We start from the raw sequence: 22,395 nt of genomic DNA, 5'->3' as shown, positions 1-22,395 counted from the left end.
TGGTACTGGTAGATGAACCACGGTTACTCACTCTTACATAAAAAATATTTTTATTATAGTAATAATAAGATGACCTTATCTTCCTATTTACGGATTTAAGCTTAGCTGAATAAGAATATTTTTGGAAATACAGGACCTTCGAGGTTCTGACGTCAGAAAAAAAATTGTAATCGTATTTCAATCTACTTATACTAAAAATTTCATTTTTCCTGCTATATAATTATTGTCAAAAACGTATCGTTTGAAATTTATAATTGCGATTTAGTTTTTGGTTTCACGTAAAAACTACCGAATGGCTCTCAATGATACTTTACAATAATATAGCTTATACATCAGAATAAGACATGAATTATAAAGATCTTGCTATTGCCCGTTGGTTTGCTTTCGGGTGAAACCACGCGGCGCAGCTAGTATGGCTATAATTAACTGGATTGAGACTTCACCGGGTCCAGTCACGTTATCACCATTCTTTCGTTATCTTAATAATGTTTGAATAGCAGTATTATGTGTATGATCAAAATAAATTAAAATATTTCATAGTCTAAAAATAGTTAGGAATAGTTAGTCATTGGTTTTTATGATACCATAATTAAGTTAAAAATATTGAATCTATTACCTATACTGGTATATATAGTCTAAGACCTACACTTTAGCATTTCTTAATCTGCCAATGAGCTGCGAGTTAAAATAAATCGCACAAGTCATAACAGTGTAGTGCGCTTTTTCTATTTAATGCGTCAAGTAGTATGCGCATAATAAGTGCATAATATTATATGGGCACAACAACTTTCAAGGGAGTAATGCATCGCCTATTGCGCAAGGCGCAGGGAAAGCCTCCGCAAAAAAGTAATCCATAATTTCCAAACCGCATTTCAAAGGGAGCCCATCTCTATTACATCCGCGGAATTGCAATAAGTTCGCTATTTTGTCGAGCATCCCAATACATTTCACCGTGTTTGAATCAGTTGCGCCCGCGCATCAGTTCCGTTCGCACGTGTGATTCGCGCGCCATCTGTCCACTCGCGAAGTGCGTCCGAAATACACCTGTGATAGTGATATGGTTCTGTGTGCCAATCGGATTCGTTTTTAGTGCTATTGAAAAAGTAAGTTTGTGACCTGCTCCATATTCGTTATACAAACGCTCCCACAAATTACGAAATTATCACCGATAAGTGTAAATAGTGTTGTGTTAGGTTAGTTACTAGGTTAACGATCCAACCGGCACGTAAAAAGTCTATATCGATAACAAAACACGCGAATCACAAACCCAATTCCGAAAGAGTGGATGGTTAATTAATGATATATGCGTTTATTACGTGCACGTATTTAAATTATTTAGAAATCTCAGTCGTCACATGAATGATAAAGTGCAAGAAATCGACGGAGCGGCGCGCTCAGATGCTGCGATCTGTTTAGTGTGTAATAACTTCGTAACATTGTAATAAACTAAATGAAATATGAGTCATAACTGAAACTATGATTAAATTTCAATTTTCAGACGAGTTTCATTTACTATTATGTTTAGAAGCGCACTCACAATTAAAAACCAAATCGATTCGCGTAGACATGCAAAAACGGCGGCGAGTGATAGTATAACAAATCGTTTAAAATAAAAGACATCAATGTCATTATCATAGCAATGATTGAGAGCAACACGAATGCAGAATAATAGAACACAAGTTATATTCACGATCTTTATACGACTATATTAGATACTCAGTTCATGTAAAATGCAACGAATCTCAGCCGTAGCGGAGATTGGCTGCGTGTGCGCGCTTAGGGTTACTGGCATTTAGAATATCAGCTGATTTATGAGCCGCGAAATTGTAGTTTTTACTTTTTAATTGGAGACGTGTGAATCGGTAGTGGATGCATAACATTGTATTTGAAATACGTTATAGTTGAGATATGATATTAATAGAGCAATTGCGGATAATTAAATATTAAATAATATAAATTAGTAGTTTGAAAGACTGCATTCATATGAAATATTATATAACCGAAATCATCAATTCTGAGATGAATTAATATTGCTATTTTTCTTTTAAAGATTGAAAAAACAATACTTATTTATGTCAAATATTAACACGTTAAATATGTTACATGTTATTGTAGGTAAGCATCTATTTAATGAACTATCATAGATACCAATAATTTCAAACAACCCACCTCAGCGTAACTATACTGTTAAAAATAACAATGCACCAGATTAAATTGTTGTAAAAGTATTTGAACAAAAAACAACAATAAAATTCAACAATGGTAACCCTACCCGAGTATGTTAGTGGCGCGCATGCGTAGTGAGAGTTAGAATATGTAGCAACGACCTGGAACGCATCGCCGCGAATTAGCGCCCGTAAAGAAATTAATATTTTAATAAGTTCTCGCGTGCAGGTGAGAGCAAAAGGTTTCCTTGTAGAAATCACAGTTTTATTGCGGTGCTTTTTAATATCGTGCTTTTGACGCAATTTTATGGCGGCACAACTGTTATTTATCTACCTATCGGAACAAATTAATTTTCATCGTTATTTCATCGACATGACTTCAACAGATTTCGCATGTGATGTAATTGAAATTTATGTATGGTGAAAGAGAAATTCACGTGTTTTATTTCAAAAATATATGTAACAACTAGTGTTTATATTCAAAGTGAATTTTTATCTAGTATTTTATCCTAAGCATACATATAATTACATGTAATTTTTATAATTAGCAGCACTAGAAAAATTATATACTGACATTTTATTTCAGTTCCAAGACACTTTATTTATACATTTAAATATGAATAATCTATACCATAATCATCGACAACTCAATACTGAGCACATCACTACATCTATAAAGAAAGATATGTAATTCCAATCACAAGCTTGCAGTTAACGATGTAGGGAGAACACAAATGATATAAATTCAAGTTTAACCACAAGTCGGACTTGTCATCGATCCAATACTGCAGTTTAATTGATGACTAGATGGTAATGCGCTCGTAATAGGACCTGTAATCTGTGCCTAGGGGCTCAATTTTGTCTCTGCCTTGAATCTAGATGTTTCCCAGTCAATAATATATTCTTGAATGCTTTTTGTATGCATACTAATATACTATTTATATATTTAATTATTCATACGTCTTATAAACATCTGCAATAGTAGCCGCAAAGTAATCCTACTAATATTATAAATGCGAAAGTTTGTAAGGATGTGTGTGTGTTTCTTACCCTTTACGCATAATGTACTGAACCGATTGCAATGAAACTTGGTACGTAGACAGCTGAACAACTGGCATAACATATAGGCAACTTTTAGTAGGCGCAGCTAGTAAAACATAAAACAAATAGTGATTATATTAAAGAATACCACACCACCAGCTCTTTTTTAAACCTAAAACTCAAGATCAAACATTTATTTATTCAATAAGACTTCTTGAAGAACTTAATTGAATTATTATTCATTGAATAGATTAATATTACAAAGTCTCTTAAATTATTATAAAACAAAGACTCACCCGACAATGCAAAAACACCCACGTTGCATATAAACTCGGGCAATAAACAAATTGCTTTGCCTACATACTCGTATGAGCGTTGACATCTTAATTGCATTTGCTTTTACCAACTGCAGAATGTAGGTAATTGATATGTAATCACCACTTTCGTGACAACAAAATGATGAAAATAGACCATTGTATACCTTATAAAAATTATATATAATAACATTAGATTATTTACTAATTTCATGCTTATTAACGTGTTTATTTTTTGTTTTATTGTTTTATTGCGGCAAACATGTTGCCCATTGAAATTGCTTCTACCCGCTATAATTTGAATAGAGATTTTATGAACAGACTGTTAATAATGTTGCCATCCTCTATTACTAAGAAAATATAGGTAATAAACTTAGACAATATTATATCTTAGGTAATATATATATATAGCTGATATTATTATTTAAGTAACAGATATTTTATCTCAAAAAAAAAATATAAAAGTAGAACCCACATTAGAGGCCTGAGCCCCTTCAGTGGGAACATATCCCATATATGCTGATGATGATGATTATGACATTTTTATCTCATATGACTACTGATTTTGTATGTGTATAGATATACACATATAAAATCAGCTGCTGTGCGCAAGTCTCGTTAAAACTCGAGGATGTGTGATTTTGAGAATGGGTCGATTTTGATAATATTGAATAGAAAAAAATAGGGATCAAAAAATGTTCTATGGCGTAGCAAAGTTCATCAAGTTAGTTAACATCTTAATAATAATAAATAAAACGTAACATACTTTTAATTAAACAAGATTAATGTCAAATCATAAAGAGATTGTCTTATTGTCTTATTAGACGATCTTACCACTTGATTTATTATTAATGAAATGAAACTACAGGCCTTATTACGAAATGTGTGATGGGAGAAAGGAAAAAGCGTAAATTATCTCTGAATAATAAATGTCACGTCACAATTATCCAACTTTCACCTCTTAGTGTAACGTCTATTGATATTTAATGTTCTGATAATGCGATCAAGCACGGCACCAAATTTAGGAATTCCTTATCGAAGATGTGACATTGAGAAATGGGAGGGCGAAAACATCTTGTGGAATCGATCGACATACTTTTATTACGAAGACGGATGGCCTTTGGTAGAATGTTAATGGTAATACACGTTCAAATCACCATTGTTATTTGTTTGAATTGTCCATAAATACGTGAATGGAATGGTGATTTTTAATCTGTGAGCATAACATATTTTTAAATTTTGGCGCCAATATATTAAAGTAAAACAGAACATAATGGTTTTTTATTTGAAAATTTATTCACAATTACGATTTTTTAGTACAACGAAATAGAACAAATGATGTTCTTGATTTTAAAAGGAAAGGCAATACATTAAATAAGTAAGAAATTAAAAGAAGGGGATTTTATTTATAGTTTCTGTATAAGTAAATTGTTATATTAGAATTTATTGGCTGTATATGTATATTACACATATAAAAAATTAATTGCGTGTATAAATAACATAATAACGCAGCAGAAATACCTACCTAATAATAATGTGAGCTACCCCCAAAACATGTCATATTTAAATTAAGTTTGTCATCGCATTCTGTAAACTATTTGAAACGATGGACTAGATGATATAATGAGAAAATCGTGTTTTAAGTCAGTTTAATTAGAAATACAACTGTTTATACAGTGTTGTAAACTGTGATAAATAGAAATGTGTAGTAATCACATGTATGTATATACATCTATGCTTTCGCAAACATATGTCGAGGAATCGATTGTTTTTCAGGATTATATTATATATATTTCATAATGGTCTTGATCCTACTTATATTATAAACGCTAATGTTTGTTAGTATGGATGAATAAATGGGTGGAATGATGTTTGTTACTTTTTCACGCGAAAACAGCATCGTCTCTGTATTTAATTTGGTACAGTTATAAATTATAGTGTGGATTAGCAGTTAGGCTAATTTTTATCACATGAACTACAAGAATCACGCCGCGGGCAAGCTAGTATGTTATCAAAATTAGAGCTCATGCAATCATGTGCATCTAAATGCTGTCAAGACTGAATGTTCGAGCAATTTCTATAGATGTAACTTGCAATATGAGTATTGGAACACGTCAAAGGGCTCGTGTATTGTATGAAAGCATAGCACAATTACCCACCACCAGGAGATTACAATTACTCGGCCCACAGTGCGCTCTCGCCAGATTAAGTTAAAGATAGCCGCTACACGGAATACTAGGTTGTTTAGCACTCCCATCGTAATTATATCGGCTGTATGCTGGTCTGTTATTAACATTCGAATATCATTTTTAATTGTTTATTGTGATTTTTTACTTTTTTTTTTCAATTTTCTCGAAAGAAATCATATTTGATTTCAATAAAAACATTCTTTGTTATTCAGATTTATTTCTTAAATGGTAGAATTTAATTTCTACAGTTAGAAGAAGAATTAGCGTAGGGTCACGAACCTTTATATTTTATATTAAATTCACAGATATGTATAATGTACCATATAAGTTTACTGTTTAAATCGGAATAATTTATATTCTACACGGTATATGGACATGTTTAATTTAAATTGTTAATTATATAATAATAGCAATGCATAGTACATGTTTCTAGTCATAATACCGTTTCAAAGTAGTATTTTCTAAAACGTAATACGTAATAAAATATAATAGTTTAAAAAAACTATAAAACACGCTTTAACAAAAATCATATTTTGCAAATTGAAAACTGGAATAATTTTATCAAATTAGTGTATTGTCATCGGTCCTCAATAAATCTACAAAGTTTGAACGAAATCTGGCCGTTTAAAGTGGGTCAAAATCGCGCCCAAAGAAGTCAGTTACAAACAAACAAACAAACATACAAACAAACAAACAAACAAACATACAGGTGAAGTTAATAAAAGCGTGTTAAAAAGTATAATTTGCATATTCGCGTTTACTGGACTCATACTTTACCAAGAAGACAAAAGGCGAAATTGTGATGTCAGAGGCCAAAGACCCCGATAATTAAACCGCAATTACAATGAAGTTCCCGCGCTCTGACAAGATCCAGTTATAATATTTTGTCAAAATCACACGCGTCGCTACCGTAACTTGGTGCTGCAAGCTGTATTGCCTTTTGTTTCAAAAAGTGAACGCTGGTAATTGCTTTGTAAATTATTTGTTACTTCTGAGAATGAAGGTTTTAATGCATGTTTGCGCATTTTACGCATAACGATTTCATTATTGTTTTGTATTGAAATTTTACTTTAAAATTTTGTTCATTTTTTATATTGACTATGGGTGACTTTGGTATCATTATGTATTTGTTATATATTATATTGGTGTCATTTATTTGCTATACTAATGGCAAAAATTTTCTAAAATTCTTTCCAAACTACTAGAAAAATGGAAAATTGACTGTTACATTTTTAACTGTATCTATCTTTTTTATCACTACATATAAACAAAGTCGCTTTCCGACATCTTTGTGTGTGTATGTTAAGATCTTTAAAATTACGCAACAGATTTTGAAGATTTTTTTTAATAAAGAGTGTGATTCAAGAAGAAGGTTTATATGTATAATAACATTCATTAAATAGTGGATAAATACTATTACTGAATTAAGATATTTCAAAGATAGTAAAAAATATTCACGGTATAGGGAAGCGGTACAACGATTTTACGCGAAATTGAAATTTTCAGAGATAACATATTTCTGCTGCCGCTTTACTTATATAACGAACATAATAAAATCTCGGTTAAGCAACAGTTGGGACGGTCATCAAATGGATGTTTGATCATTTTATTTTTACAGTTGTGCAGACCAGTGTAACAAGTCCAAACTGCACTTGACCGATATTTTATTTAATTCCAATTATTTTGCTTTGCCCTACTTTCGACCTTATCTATAACAATATCATAACCAAATTGATTGACAACGATTGCCCTCACAGAATGCCGATCTAGCTTTTGTCCTTATTCATTATTCAGTAGATTTTCCTTCATGAATATGTAGATGCCATGCAAACATGTCTACCGCGACACGCCGTGGATTGCTTGCGAAGACGTGGATGTGTATGTTTTAATTCAATGTTACGTACAAACCAATTTGACAATTAGGCAGTAGTATTAAAGTCTATTATGGAATGTGTACTTACGAATTGCTGTTATTAATTAAAACTAAGTCATACCAAATAACTTATGGTAAACTTATGATAATGTTTATACCTCCAAAATTACACTCTCTCAGCATTTTCCTACATCATAGGTTGTCTGGTAGAGATCACTTGTTAGTAATAAGACTATTATATGGCCTTTTGTACAATTATAATATTTTCTGCTTTGTATTGCTTTTCTTGGTGTACAAAAAAGAGTTAATTATTATTATTTAGTATAATTATTACTAATGTAGACAGGTCTCCATATATCTACACAAAGTTACAAAATAACTACTGTTATAAAACCTTTTATACTTCTGATAAATAATAGGCCGTATTATTAAGAAATAGAACATACATTATGAGTTAAAAACCATCTCGTTCCATTCCATCGTTTGGGAACGTCGGATAAAAAAGTAATTTAACTGGTGAATTTATGCACCAGTTGTAGTCTCTTTGCGTTAAGTCTTGTATTGTCTTAACGTTATTGTAGTCTTTAGATATTGAATGTATTCAGTATAATCTTAATACAAAGCATATTTCGCTTTTGTTTAATATTTCAATGCGGGCTTCGAAGAATCTTATATTAAAAAATCTATTGCAAATAAGCTAGAAAGTTACTGCAAAAAAAATTGGCTACCCATCCAATTTATGACCGTGCCAACCGTTGCTTCACCTACATTTTTTATTATTTGATGTTAAAGCGGCAACATAAATATACCATCTCTACAGGTTTGATCTGTCTATAATGGTTTTTGAGATATAGCCTGCTGAAAGACGGACGGATAGACAGATCAGACAGTCTTGGTAATAAGGTTCCGTTTAATTTTTAGTTTTATAGCATTGAAATGCTTTATAAATAAGAAATTTTTAAAGAATAGAAAAAATTTCTTAATAAGGTTCCGTTTTACCCTTTGGGTATGGAACTCAAAAAAAGCCCTAAAAATAAATTTCTTATTAGGGATTAGGGATCGAAGCCTAATACTCAGTGTCACCGGCCTTTGCTTGAATCTGATCCAAGTTTAATTACAAAGATTAAGTATTTTCTGATGAAACTGTTGAACTTTATATTACATTTTTGTATTTTTTTACCCTTAATATATCTTGTGCTAGATATATATTTTATTTTTATAACATTGAAATCCTATCCTACTATCCTACTTCCTATCCTATCCTATCCTACTAATATTATAAATGCGAAAGTTTGTAAGGATGTGTGTGTGTTTGTTACTCTTTCACGCAAAAACTACTGAACTGGTTGCAATAAAATTTGGTACGTAGATAGCTGAAAAACTGGAATAACATACAGGCAACTTTATATCCCGATATTCCTACGGGATACGGACTTACGCGGGTGAAACCGCGGGGCGCAGCTAGTATTATAGATGCGAAAGTTTGTAAGGAAGTGTGTGTGTTTGTTACTTTTTCATGCTAAAACTACTGAAGCGATTGCAATGAAATTTGGCACGAAAGCTGGACAACTGGAATAAAATATAGGCGCAGCTAGTGCTTTATAAATGAGACATTTCTAAAGAATAATTATTCTGTATAGTATTTATTCATATGTTTTATTACAATATCAGTAAGAAACTTACAAAAATATTAGTGGTGATTTATCAAACGCCGATACGAGCTTACCACACATTAGATTATTGCATTAGAATACTGGAAGTTTAGTCGGTTGACGTAAATTTGTATAAAATACTTCATGATTTTATATATTAACTTTAAAATACATTATTATTAACATACAACAGAAATAAAAAAGAAATAACTTCACAAAATTTTCACGTTCAAAAACATTGAATTATTATTCATAAAGCGTCAAAGTAAACAAAATATATTCAACACAAAATTACTTTAATGAGATCAGGAAGCTGTTTTCGAAGTCTGACATTAATAATTAATTGCGAAACCAAATTATTAAACTTTACACACGAGTAAGGTGTAACACTGAAGCTGCTATATAACTTTGGAAAATACTAATCTATTTCAAATAACTTTAAAGTAAATTATTCCAAGTTGTTCAGTGTTTTAGGTGTTAGGCTTTCAAACCCTCAACCAAACGAGAAGGGTTCTTTAAGTTTCCGTGCTATCTCTAAGACGGATGGGCCAATTTTGATGCGGTTTTTTTCATTTGAAAGCCAGTTTCTTTTGTCTATAATACAGTTTAATACTTTAATTGTTTTCAATCCAATATTTCCGTTTTATGAACACAATGTCCTTTGCATTATATATTTTTAAGATATTATATTCTCTTAATCGCAAAGAGTTTATTTTAATAAATGAATTCATTATGTATAAAAACGTGTGAAAAGTCACACATAAAACTCGTTATTTATTCAAACATAAATACCATATACATAATTAATTGATTACCATTTAAAAATTATAAAACCCAAAACTGTTTCGAGCGAAAAGACATATTTATAGTACATAGAGTAAATTAGAGATAGCACCGTTAAAAGCATTCGAGTAAACAATTATTGGCACGACAACGGCGCTTGAGATAGGTTAAATAATAAAAAGATAGCTTGCCGCGTGCCAATCAGCCTAAATGGACACCTAAATTACTCAGAAACAATTTACTTATTATGTTCACCCATCACAAGAAAATAATTCGTAATAATAGTGTATGATTCGCATGTAGATGTACTTAATCTATAACTGATTACGGATGAGACAAATGTCATCATATCTTTTATCTGGATTTAAATGTCATACTATAATGTCATCGACTGAGCAGTGGTGGTGGAGCTTGGACTTAAACCGAAAAGTCAGAGGTTCTAGACCGGCCAAGCGTGCTAGAAATTAATTTATCTGTACATGATGCACATCACCACTGCTCCAAACCGTGAAGGAAAACAAAGAGAGGAAGCCGGCATGTCGATGAATCAAAAGTTCGACGACATATAACATCTGCCGCACTTGACGTGGAGGCCCGTTTCCTTTTCCTCACCCGTCCCAGTCCATTCCTTCTTTTCAGTCTTCAATCCTTACCTTTTCCCTTACCCCATAAAAGCACATTCGATTTGTACATTTTTTACACCTTTTGCGAATGTTCATGGGCGGTGGTGATCGCTTACCATTAGGCGAGCCACCAGCTCAGTTGCCCGCTATGACGTAAGAAAAAAAAAATGCTTGGCCAGCGTGGTTGATTAAGGCCTGAACCCTGATATTAGCTCTGAGTCCCTGCAGTGGGAACGTATATGGGCTAATGAAGATAGTGATACTAATAATTTTTTGTTAAATGAATATTAATTACTTGCAGGGAGTGTGCTGGCAACCTCAAAGTGCGGTAATGCGCCGCGCGCGCTCGCACGCGACATATGCATGCCGCCCGCGCACCCGGTAAGTAAAATATGTCCATTCTAGTCACTTTTAAAATTGTTCATGTTAAAAACATTCTTTAACCACCGAAATCGATCCATCTATTTGAGCGCTACGATGCTACAGACAGACACACACACACACAGACAGACATTAACATCAAACTTATATCACACCTCGCTTTACGTCGAGGGTTATAAAGTATTTTGTCTAACTCACTTTTTGAATGATCGATAAGCCGACAAGCCGGTAAGTAATCTCTTGGGTTTGAAGAATAAAAAAAAATATGTCTAACTTTGCACCAGTTAATAGGATGTACCATAAACATAATACTGAAACAGCTGTGAATTTTATTATTTTGCTTACTTATTATTTATCTTATCATCTATTTGTATATATTACGAATACGAATACCATGTGGTCCCAGTTAAATTTGGTCTAGTTTTGACAATTTATGGGCTGTTTAGTTTTATTGTAAAAAAATATATATATTTGAAGTGTATAGACGTCATGTATAAAGGAATATCTATAGCAATAACATAAAAGAATAAACTAAGAAGAAAACTTGGAAAACTTCGCTGGAATTTAAAACGCAGCTCATAATGCAACCACTTTACGCCTACCTGAAAATTCCTAGTGTAAGATAAAAGCAAACCAAATAATTCGTAAAAGCATTCCACAGTCCGCCAAATGCATCTCTGCATATTTCATGAGTGCAAAATGACTCGCCAGCTGAAAAGCTTCGTTCAATGTTTTGTGGAAATAAAAAAAATGCTTTTATTTCGCATAAAAGTTGTTTTTATTTATTTTACTAGCTGATCCGGACAAAGAAAAAAAGAGAAGTGTAAATAAATTCTTATGTAAGTATAAACTATTGTCTCCTTTTAAACTATTGCGTGATATTGATATTTGATGTGTGTAATTTTTTATATTTTAATGACGTTTCCAATAATAATGGAGGTTTAATTGGACAGTATTTGTGGTTTAGTTACTCGACTGGCGGGATTTTTTGTTTGATAGAAAATTGTTGTCATTTGGTTTCATTTTAGAATTTGGATTTGTTATCCCCCCCGGGACTTCGGTGACCTTTAGTTGTAGAAAATAAATATTCTTTAACTGATTGTATAGGTAAGATTATTGTTAAGTTAAATGTGGAAACTTCTATAAATAAATTATTATTAAATTCATAATAACGGACAATCTGTCTTCTTCCAAGTCCTCTAAGAAGTTTTAACTGCCATAATTGGGATACGCGGTTACAGTTCTGAAGTCAGTTATGAAGCTTTGAATGTTTTAAAACTTCGGTGAAATTCTAATTATTTCCATTATAGTTAAATTGCAGTTGAGGAAAGTTGAAATGGACTACCGTTTCATTTCCGTTTTTAAATTAAAACATTTCGCAATTGTGACAAATTTGAAGGAAAGTGAATATAATACAGAAAATATTGGTATACCAATCTACTAAAACAACATACTTTTAGTAAATTTTAGTATCACATTTATTACAATGACTGTTTTAGATACGATATTACAATATAAGAATAATATTCAATTGTGACATATATTTCGTAAAGTTCAATAATTTTCCCAATTCAAATCAAAATACTAACAAACCTCTTTAATAATAAACCTGCTTACAAACAAAACTCATAAATCTTTACGAGTAATGAAAAAAATAATCAGCATGCATTCACGCTTTTTACTTGCACACTTCCAAAAGCCTTTCAGTTTTTGTTTCATGAGTCATTAAGTACAAACTTTTGCAATCGTTTGTGGGTCAGACAGAGTTATAAACATTTGCTTTTTAGTACCGTTTTTATATTAATTTCGGTGAAAGTGATCGTCGTTTATGTTTGTTTTTTGATTGAAAACGGCCACAGAACATGTTATGCAAAATTCAAAGCCCCTTTGATGTCAATGGGTTTGAAAGCATTTTTTTTCTGCTGAAAAATAAAAAATGTCGGAATGTGTATAGACCGCAGAGTTTCATGAAAGAAAAATTGGAATTTTTGTGACATGTTATCGTGCTTATTCAGAAAATGTTCGAGCATAATAGATCAAAGAATTTCGGATGAAATAAAATATGAGGTAACGCAATTTTGCGATTGCTTTGGGTGTAATATCGTATCAATATTCAGAAGCAATCGCAAGAAGACGTTTTATAAAGGATAATAAATTTGTTGTATATAAGTTTGGATAATGCATGACTTATCGACAGAAAGGTTTTGTTTTTTATTTCGTATTATAATATACTTATAATAGTGAATTGTTCATGATCGAAAGGTAGTTAAGAAATGTTGTGTACGTCAGCAAGTTATAGGTATGGCATATATCATTATTTTTAAGAATAATATAATTCCAACCGTCAGAAGTAGACAAAGTTTATATAATAATTTCAAATACTATAATTTCAATCATATAAAAAGGAAGCAAAAAGTAAAACAAGTGATTATTATTTTACTATTTTATATTTTTATACAATAACCGACAATTTCTTGTAATTGATAATTGATACAAAAGTTAATACATTCTAAAAAGCATGCATAAGTCAAGTAGAAAACGTTTTAATTATTACCGTATTACTGTTACATTATCTGTTTAGAAAATCAAAGTAAGAGTGTAGTGTGAATAAACCCTTATTGCGAAACTATCTCTCCATAGTTGGAAAGCGCTGGAATCTAGTTATATACCTCATATAACCTGAAAGAGAGGCCACGAGTATTTTTTATCATTTTCTATGATATACTTCGCTTAACTGTTACACAGCTCATTGAATGTCGTGTTTATAAAAAGCGTAAATGGATTTTTAAGCTTTCATTACATCTAATAAATAACAGCACAGTGAACATGGAACACATTTTGGGTAGTTTGGATAAAAACTTCTCGGTTAATCTGTGATAGCATAACAAGACAAAACTATGTCAAAAACCAGATAAAAATATTTAAAAAACAGGACTCAACACATAAATCACATATGAAAATTCTGTCTTATTTATATGCAATAATTACTACCTCAATATTGATAATGGCTAATTATTCCTAAGCATTTAGGCAAGAAATTGTTGAAATATTTAACGTATTATGTGTATAAGAAACACGACTAAGTAAATATTGGTATGTCCCATCTTGAGCCTAAATTGGGACACTGAACAACAAAAAATTCACGGAAATAAAATGAGATTTGCATTTCAAAAGATTCGTTTCAGTTAGAATTGTTAACAGTTTTCGAAAGTCTAGCCAATGTGAATAGACTCAAAAGAGGAAATCGTTCTACATCTTTTTGTTTGATTTAACATTATGTGTGAAAGTGTGGATGATTATAACAATTTTTATGATACTCATCTCATCTCCATATATTTTTTTATTCTCTATTTCTTCCTTAGATACAATTACTTGAAAGTAAAACACATTTAACACAATAACAAACGATACATACGGCTAAACTATTTTTATGAGCGGAGTGTTCAACTTCTAAATCTATTAGACAGCACTCTGAAAGATCAATTCTTACAACGTGGTTCAGAATCGAAAGCAATTAAGAGAGTCTGTTTCTGTCAGAATAAGGATAAAGACTTAGTGATATCATCAGATATCGACCTTTAAATGTATAACGTCTTTATAGCGATGGCGTAATTCCAGACTCACACTGGTCGAGAGAAAATCCCGTTTCACGCCATTTATTCTGTGACGGGTCATTGGGCTCTTTCGATCCGATGTCAATATATGTTTGCTATTTCTATTTGTACGAATTTGCGAGCATTACGCTTATCATTGAAAACAATACGGCCATCGTGTACGGAATGTGTCCAATATGTTGTTTGGTTTTTGGAGGGTCGATTTAGTATTTACATATGATTGACTTGGTCTTGTCAATGTATGTAACTTTTACAAACGTCAGTTGATGATATATCTCTGAAGTAGATATGTGATACTGTCGTGATTGTTCCCAATTTTATTTATCCCATCAGAGTAACTTAAATTACCCATATATAATATATTTATTAATAATAACTCAATCATTACTTTATCGCTCACGCAATACGTTGTGTAAAGAAAATTAGTCAATAAATCCTAAAAATTACAAAAACAGCTAAAGGCTTTGTTGCTAAATTTCCATGAAATTATGGTGATGGTTTTTATGTGCAAAATTAATTCATCCAAGCACCAAAAGATCCTTGTAGACATTAAATTTCATATGTGAGATCAATATATTATATATTGTTTATATATATACCTTAAGCTATAATTAAATTAGAAAATGTTCCTCATAATTCAGTTCAGTAATTTCGAACTTCAATTTTTGTGTCACATATATGCATGATATTTATATAATCTAGACATATCGTTAGCTCAATTCAAATGCTTTGCGATGAACATTATAATTATAATAGCGCCGTTAACACCTTCTCAATGCTTCGATATCTATCGAGACTGGTTCGATCTACCATTTATAAGTTTCCACACATCCTTTGCAAAAGAAATTCAAAGAATTATGAACCTTTTCATGTAAATATAGAGAACACAATCCCGTGTATATTTTTGCATAGTAAAATTTTATAATGATCCACATCTAAATGTTCCAAGCTACGCATTAAGTTCTAAGATATCGCTTATAAGAAATTGTAATGAATTGTTGATCAGTTCAGAGATAAGGTGTTCTATTAAAAGAAATAATGATTTCTGAGAAGCATTGGGATGAATATTAAATCAGATAAGATTCAAGTCAGATACTTTGTTTTAATAATAAACTTGTAAGTTCTAACGTGATTTTTTTTCGGGTTATTCAAGCTTTTTATAATTTTATCTAATATTCCATACATAAGTAATACTACGTTTAGAATTACTCATAACAGATTTTTACGTTCAAAAATAAAAATGAATATCTGTAAGTTACGACTGAAAATATTAATTTTTGAATTCTGCTGTCAGTCCCTAGTTATAAAGACTGTTCCTTAGCATTTTATTCCGATTGAATGAATCAAAGTATTTCAGTTGTGAAGAATCGGCCTATGGCTATTTTCGGTTCATTAAATTCAAATCACCAATTTGAACGCTATTCTCCGCTCATAAATAGCATATTTATTAAAGAATGAAAATACTTAACTACTTTTGTATTATCAGATTTTTTATATTCGGATTTTTTTTTTGAATATCAGGAGAGTATACTTCTTAAATTTTTTGAAAAACCACTCTAATATTGTACTATATGTTTTGTACATGCCTTAATCACGAAATCAATTTAGGATACATTTTATAGTAAGCTGGAACATCGAAAAATCCATCGCGATAGTTATACACATACCACAGTCTAATATTCTATCATTATACTGTGGTCATACTGAGGAATTGGTGCCCCTAGTATTTGGTCTCATACGTGGTCTGTGGATACTGCTTATCATGCGTGAAATTTGGATAGGAGGACTATCCTACTAATATTATAAATGCGAAAGTTTGTAAGGATGTGTGTATGTTTGTTACTCTTTCACGCAAAATCTACTGAACTGATTGCAATGAAATCCGGTACGTAGATAGCTGGACAACTGGAATAACACATAGGCAACTTGTTATCCCGATATTCCTACGGGATACAGACTTACGCGGGTGGAACCGCTTGTTAATGAATTGAGGATAGGTCTAGGTAGCTAGAACGTATTTATTGTATACCACATGTGGAGCTCCGAATAGAAAGATCATTCTTACATGTACCCATTTCCGAAATTCTTTCGCCATTAGAAATTACTATTTAATATTTAAAAAGTTAATATTATGTTAGATTATATGCTGCTAAACTTTTAGCTGCAAGCTTTTAGTTGCAACTCTATGGGCAACCTAGCAATAGAGGTGAATGATATGAAACATTGGTTATATTGGCCTCTCACTAAATGTCTCGCAGATGGAACTAAATTACCACATCGAGCAAAAAATTTATACCATTATTCTGTAGAGAAATCTCAGTAGAAATCTGCATGAAGTCAGTGGTGACGTTTCTTATTTATTCATAGATTATTTGATCAGGTGATCGTAATTACTGTAACTAACTGCTAATACGGATTTCGTCTAGATTCAAACTGGGTAAAATGACTAATGACTGAACTACTTTTTATCACTTGATTTTAACTATAACAAATATCTAATCCTTTTTAAATTAATTTGGCGTTTATGAACTATTGCATTTTTGATGCGAAAGAACAGATATTTTGATTGTGCGAAATATGCGGAAAAATTAATTATTCGAATCCTGTCGCACACTCATTGTTTTTTTTAATCCTTTTTTGTTAAAATGTTACTATCATCATCATCATCACTATCAGCCCATACATGTTACCACTGCTGGGACGCAGGCCTCCTATGAGGGTTTAGGCCATAATCTACCACGCTGGCCAAGTGCAGGTTGGCAGATGTCACATGTCGTCGAACTTTTTTGATTCATGGACATGCCGGTTTCCTCACGATGTTTTTCTTCACCGTCTTAAGCAGTGGTGATTTTATCCACACGTGCAGATAAATTGAAAAATCGTTTTATTTCCTGCACGCTCGCCCGGTCTCGAACCCCGACTTAACGATTTTGAAGTTCGAGGTTCTCACCACTGAGCCAACACTGCATTGTTTAAAATATTGGTATGCTTACATTAAAAACCAATCAGTAGATATTATACAGGGCCATTCCTCCTCGTATAATTAACGTATGTCCGTTTAAATTATTCCATCAACATAATATTATATAACCCCAAAATCGATAGACAAGAGATTTATAATTTATAAATAGTGCCTTTAATAAACTGATCACGTCATTACTTGCTAAAACTATCACGTACGAACTGTTTCATTGAATTAATTGCCTCATTGCTAATTCGTGAACTATACTCTTATATAAATCGGATTATATTACCAATGGCACTTTTCCAAAAATTACTTTCACCCTCTGTGATTTCGAGTATTTTTTGTCAAATTGTAATTGTTCTGTGCCTGCACTTCGCTCTTCTTTTTCTAACAATTCTTTCGTACGATAATTACATGTACCTAGAGAAATGTCTAATTGTATATTTATTTGTACATTAAACAGATTTGCGTTGTAGGAAATACGAAAAAAACAATGTGTTTATCATCGTGATATGTGGATATTCCATACAATTGAGAAGACGAACTTCTCTTAACTATTATTACAAATAATTATGAATAAAATTGAAATCTTGGCATCGATCAATGTTAAACGGATATTAATTTCAACCGTGCACTCAATAAATAATTAATTAATCATCGATAGGATCGCCATCTACAAAACAACGACCGAACTAATCTAGAACACAAAAACCGCTCTCAAATTTTAATTTAACTGTACATTGTGACGTCACCGCAAATCAATTCCTCCCTAATATCTATTGGCCCAGTAATCTGCACCCAAGCCGGTCATTATCATTTTCTTTAACCAACAAAACGCTCGGACTTTCTACAGTACTTATCTTATTGGACGTGCTGTATTTGTTTTTGTCATCTGTTTATACAAGTTTTAAGGTCGTTTTCACTTTCGATGGTACAGTCGCGCAGAGCAGCCATTTGTATTCCAATCGCGTATCGTATCGGCGCGTCATGATTACGTGTCTTTAATGTTATGCCCGTGTTAATTATGTAATTTGACAGTGGAACGTTTGTGTTGCTTCGTGTTAAGGTTATACTAAATAATGCTGCGTGCTTTTAATAGTTCATGCGATTTTATAGCGTGACAATAGATTTTGCCTTTCTTTCATGAAGTGGGGCTATGCTATAATGATGCAATACAAATGTTTCGTCGAGCTTATGGGTTGATCTTCAATGTATTGTGAAATTTATTATTATTTAAAATATTTACAAATTATATGATAAATGTATCATAAAAATGGATTACTTACGTAGAACCTTTTAGTGTAATCTAACATAATATTTAATCTTTACCAAATCGTTGCGAAACATAAATAAACTAAGTAATAAAGAAATCGAATAAAACATTTCGACACGATTGTACCTCACGTATCTCGGAAAACAGGACAGAAGTGCTCGAGTATTATTTTTTAATATTTGATTTGTCCTAATACGACGGGTTAAAACGGTTTTAAGAGCTAAGCGGCTTACATTTTATATTAAATAACATATCAAGATTAAGAGATGATATAAGAACATGTTATAAACAGAGCGCGCAATATGTAATGTTATTTTCTTGAAACAAATTTTTTTTCTTCTATATTTTCCTCAAAAAAGGTGAGGGTTAATGTGAGTACTTTTAATTATGTTTTAATTATTAATTGAGCGTTTTAAATTAATTCTCCAATGTAAAATTCGGAACCATTAATAGTATTTGATAAAATTGGTATTCGTTGCTTTATTGTTTATTATCTTATATCCAAGCACAATATTTCTTTTAATTTATGTTAAGTATATGCAAAACTCAATTTTAGCAACCAGTATTCCCAAAATAACATTCATTCTATTAAAATTTACTTACCTAAGATGTATATGCTATAAATGTAATGTAGCTAAATTTTTTTAAATAGCATTTTGACATTTGACATGCAATCGGTGAAGTTGCAATTTCCTAATGGTGAATGAATTTCTGAAATCAGTCCAGCAGTTTTTGGGTGAAAACATTACAAACTTACTTACATACAAATCATTCCTCTATAGACTACGTTCGATAGAAAATAATAAATAGCTGTAATATTTATTATTTGATATTCCATATACGTATTAATAAGTTCATCGTGATTGCATTTACTCCCGAACTGAAACAAAGGGCATATTGTAGCATACCAAATGTTTATTTCTTTCAATAATTCAATGTTATCGATAAATCGTTCCTGGTAAACTGTGAGAAGATATTTATCACTGTGAGAATGGATTGATGTTATTGGTAATGTAAATTTAATTAGTTTATTAGAAATGAATTGAATACATACGAGATGTAACATGATTTATATTACACCAAACCACATGGCAGGCACCAGCATTTCAAATAAAAAATGAATCATAAAAATCCGGTTCACTCAGTATAAAGTTTTTTAGCAAACACAAAAAGTATAGTCGAATTGATGAACACATATTTTTTTTACAGTTGGTTGAAAAATATTACTCAATACTTGCTGGTTTTTACTAATATACTTCCAATATTATTTGCTGGTGACAGCCCTACTCCCACAATTTGGGCGGTTCATTCATAAAACTATATTTATAGTACATGAAATAAGTTATGACTACGTTGTCCGAAAATGACGATATCCGAGTATCGATTAGTAATCTGTCATCGTTCAACTACCATAGACAATCCCAAGGGACGTACACGGGACTCCACTACGTACCATAAATAATAAATACATCAGGGGAGGGGATGTTAATCACTGCTTAAGTCTCATTACGTATGCAACACGTACATACGACAGGTGTATTTGGAGCACTTGAATCCCGAAGGTTCCAGAATTTATTTGGTACACATGACTTGCTTTTATTAAATACTAGTTGCGCCCCGCGGTTTCACCCGCGTAAGTTCGTATACCGTAGGAATATCGGGATGAAAAGTTGCTTGTACCAAATATCATTGCGATCAGTTCAGTAGTCTTTGCGTGAAAGACAACAAACACACACACACATCCTTACAAACTTTCGCATTTATAATATTAGTAGGACTAGTAGGATAGGATAGAAGGAAGTAGGATTCTTCTATAGGCAACGGTCTATCGATTAATCCTGAGAGTAAAGTATTTTCTAACTCTATATAAATTTAGCGTGCTAATTTATATAGCTCTTTATCTATTGAACATATTTCAGAAAATTCTTTCATAGGTGATTGGTACGAGATCCCTGAGTGGCTTTATACGTGCCATAGGCGAAGCCAGGGCAGACCGCGATTAGATTCTTATGATATAGGATATTGTACTATAATTTGTCTTAGATTATATAAGTGGTCATATGTGTGATCCATTTTAATGGACAATTTAATTAATGAAAAAATTAATCATATATCTAAATAACATTATCCAATAAAATAGACTCGAAGATCTATGTTCCAAGATTAATTATAGTGTAATATCCCTCATAGAAACTAGGCTTTATTCCCTTTGTTACAGTTTCTGCAAGATCCGTTTTATCAGTCAGAATTATGACAAACTAGATGCGCCCCGCGGTTTCCCCACGTAAGTCCGTATCCCGTAGGAATATCGGGATAAAAAGTTGCCTATATGTTATTCTAGTTGTCCAGCTGTCTACGTACCAAATTTCATTGCAATCGGTCCAGTAGTTTTTGCGTGAAAGAGCAACAAACACACACACACACACATCCTTACAAACTTTCGCATTTATAATATTAGTAGGATAGCATTATCATGTAAGGTATATATTACGTAAGAAAGTATAGGTACTTGACACACAAATGGAAGGGAGAGGTTTACGAAAATCTGAGTAATCCTCGTTACAAAACTCGGTGCATTGGTGGAAATTCTGCAGTGATTCAGTGCTTGGGTGTGTTTTCTATTCCAAAGTTAAATAGGTAAAATTCCGTTTTAATTTCTGTTTTTAAACTTTTATTCTATTTATTTATTAAGGCAACTAAGAAAACGGACATCAATACATTATTCAAAGCATGAATTATATAAATGGATACGCCAAGTGTGGTTTTAATTACAAGTTGCCATGGCTTGATATCGGACAATAATAGGCACATAATTATTTATTACATATTTTGGTTAATCCATTTAATATTAGATATAAAAATTTAATAGTACGTATTAAAATTATGGAACTAGTATTAAAATTAAAAATAAAATCCTTATAAAAACTAAAATATCAAATCTAAAATTAAATTTATAATTTAGTTTCATCCTTTTCAGTAAAAAAAAAAACAAGAAATTCACATTTCTTCACTGTCTTAATTATTTCAGCAATTCACTGTTTCTATATTATAAAACAGCTTCTAATTTTAATGTTTTGGAACGTATACATTATTTTATTTAATAAAGCATAAAAGTTGTCAAAAATCTAAAATATGCAGCTGTTAATAGCGTCGCTACTTGTATAATTTACAATGAGTTATTTCATATTTTCGTTCTTTCCGAATACTTCAAGCTATAATTATAAGTGATTATTCCAAATTTATGATGAATGATACATGTCTGTCTGTTAATTAGACACAGGGCATATTTATCGTTTAAATTAATTAACAAGATCATGTATAAAATGTTTTAGATGATATGTTTATTTAAATCATAGTTAATTACCGCTGTATAATTAATATTCGCTATAAAATTTATAGGAGCATAATTCAACGTTTCAATGAGGCCTTATTAGCTAATTATTGCCGTAGGACTTACATTCCTTGTTAAGGCTGAACTGTAATTATTGTAATTATCTTGCGTTATTTAATTACCACTATATA

At 31.7% G+C, this 22,395-nt stretch overlaps 1 protein-coding gene across 2 annotated transcripts in view; it reads left to right on the top strand.

Moving 5' to 3' along the window:
- The first annotated feature begins 940 nt into the window (after positions 1-940).
- LOC119833713 (serine proteinase stubble-like) overlaps positions 941-22,395 on the top strand; it is an 85,376-nt gene continuing 63,921 nt past the window's right edge. For both annotated transcript variants that reach the window (XM_038357856.1, XM_038357855.1), the window contains exons 1-2: positions 941-1,103; positions 10,942-11,021. In XM_038357856.1, the coding sequence (XP_038213784.1) occupies positions 11,000-11,021 (22 nt within the window). In that variant the 5' untranslated portion in view covers positions 941-1,103; positions 10,942-10,999. The remainder of the gene's footprint in view (positions 1,104-10,941; positions 11,022-22,395) is intronic.

The sequence above is a fragment of the Zerene cesonia genome, chromosome 18, assembly GCF_012273895.1.
Source record: "Zerene cesonia ecotype Mississippi chromosome 18, Zerene_cesonia_1.1, whole genome shotgun sequence".
Taxonomy (NCBI): domain Eukaryota; kingdom Metazoa; phylum Arthropoda; class Insecta; order Lepidoptera; family Pieridae; genus Zerene; species Zerene cesonia.
The sequence above is the reverse complement of the archived record's forward strand: the minus strand, read 5'-3'. Positions and strand labels throughout refer to the sequence as shown.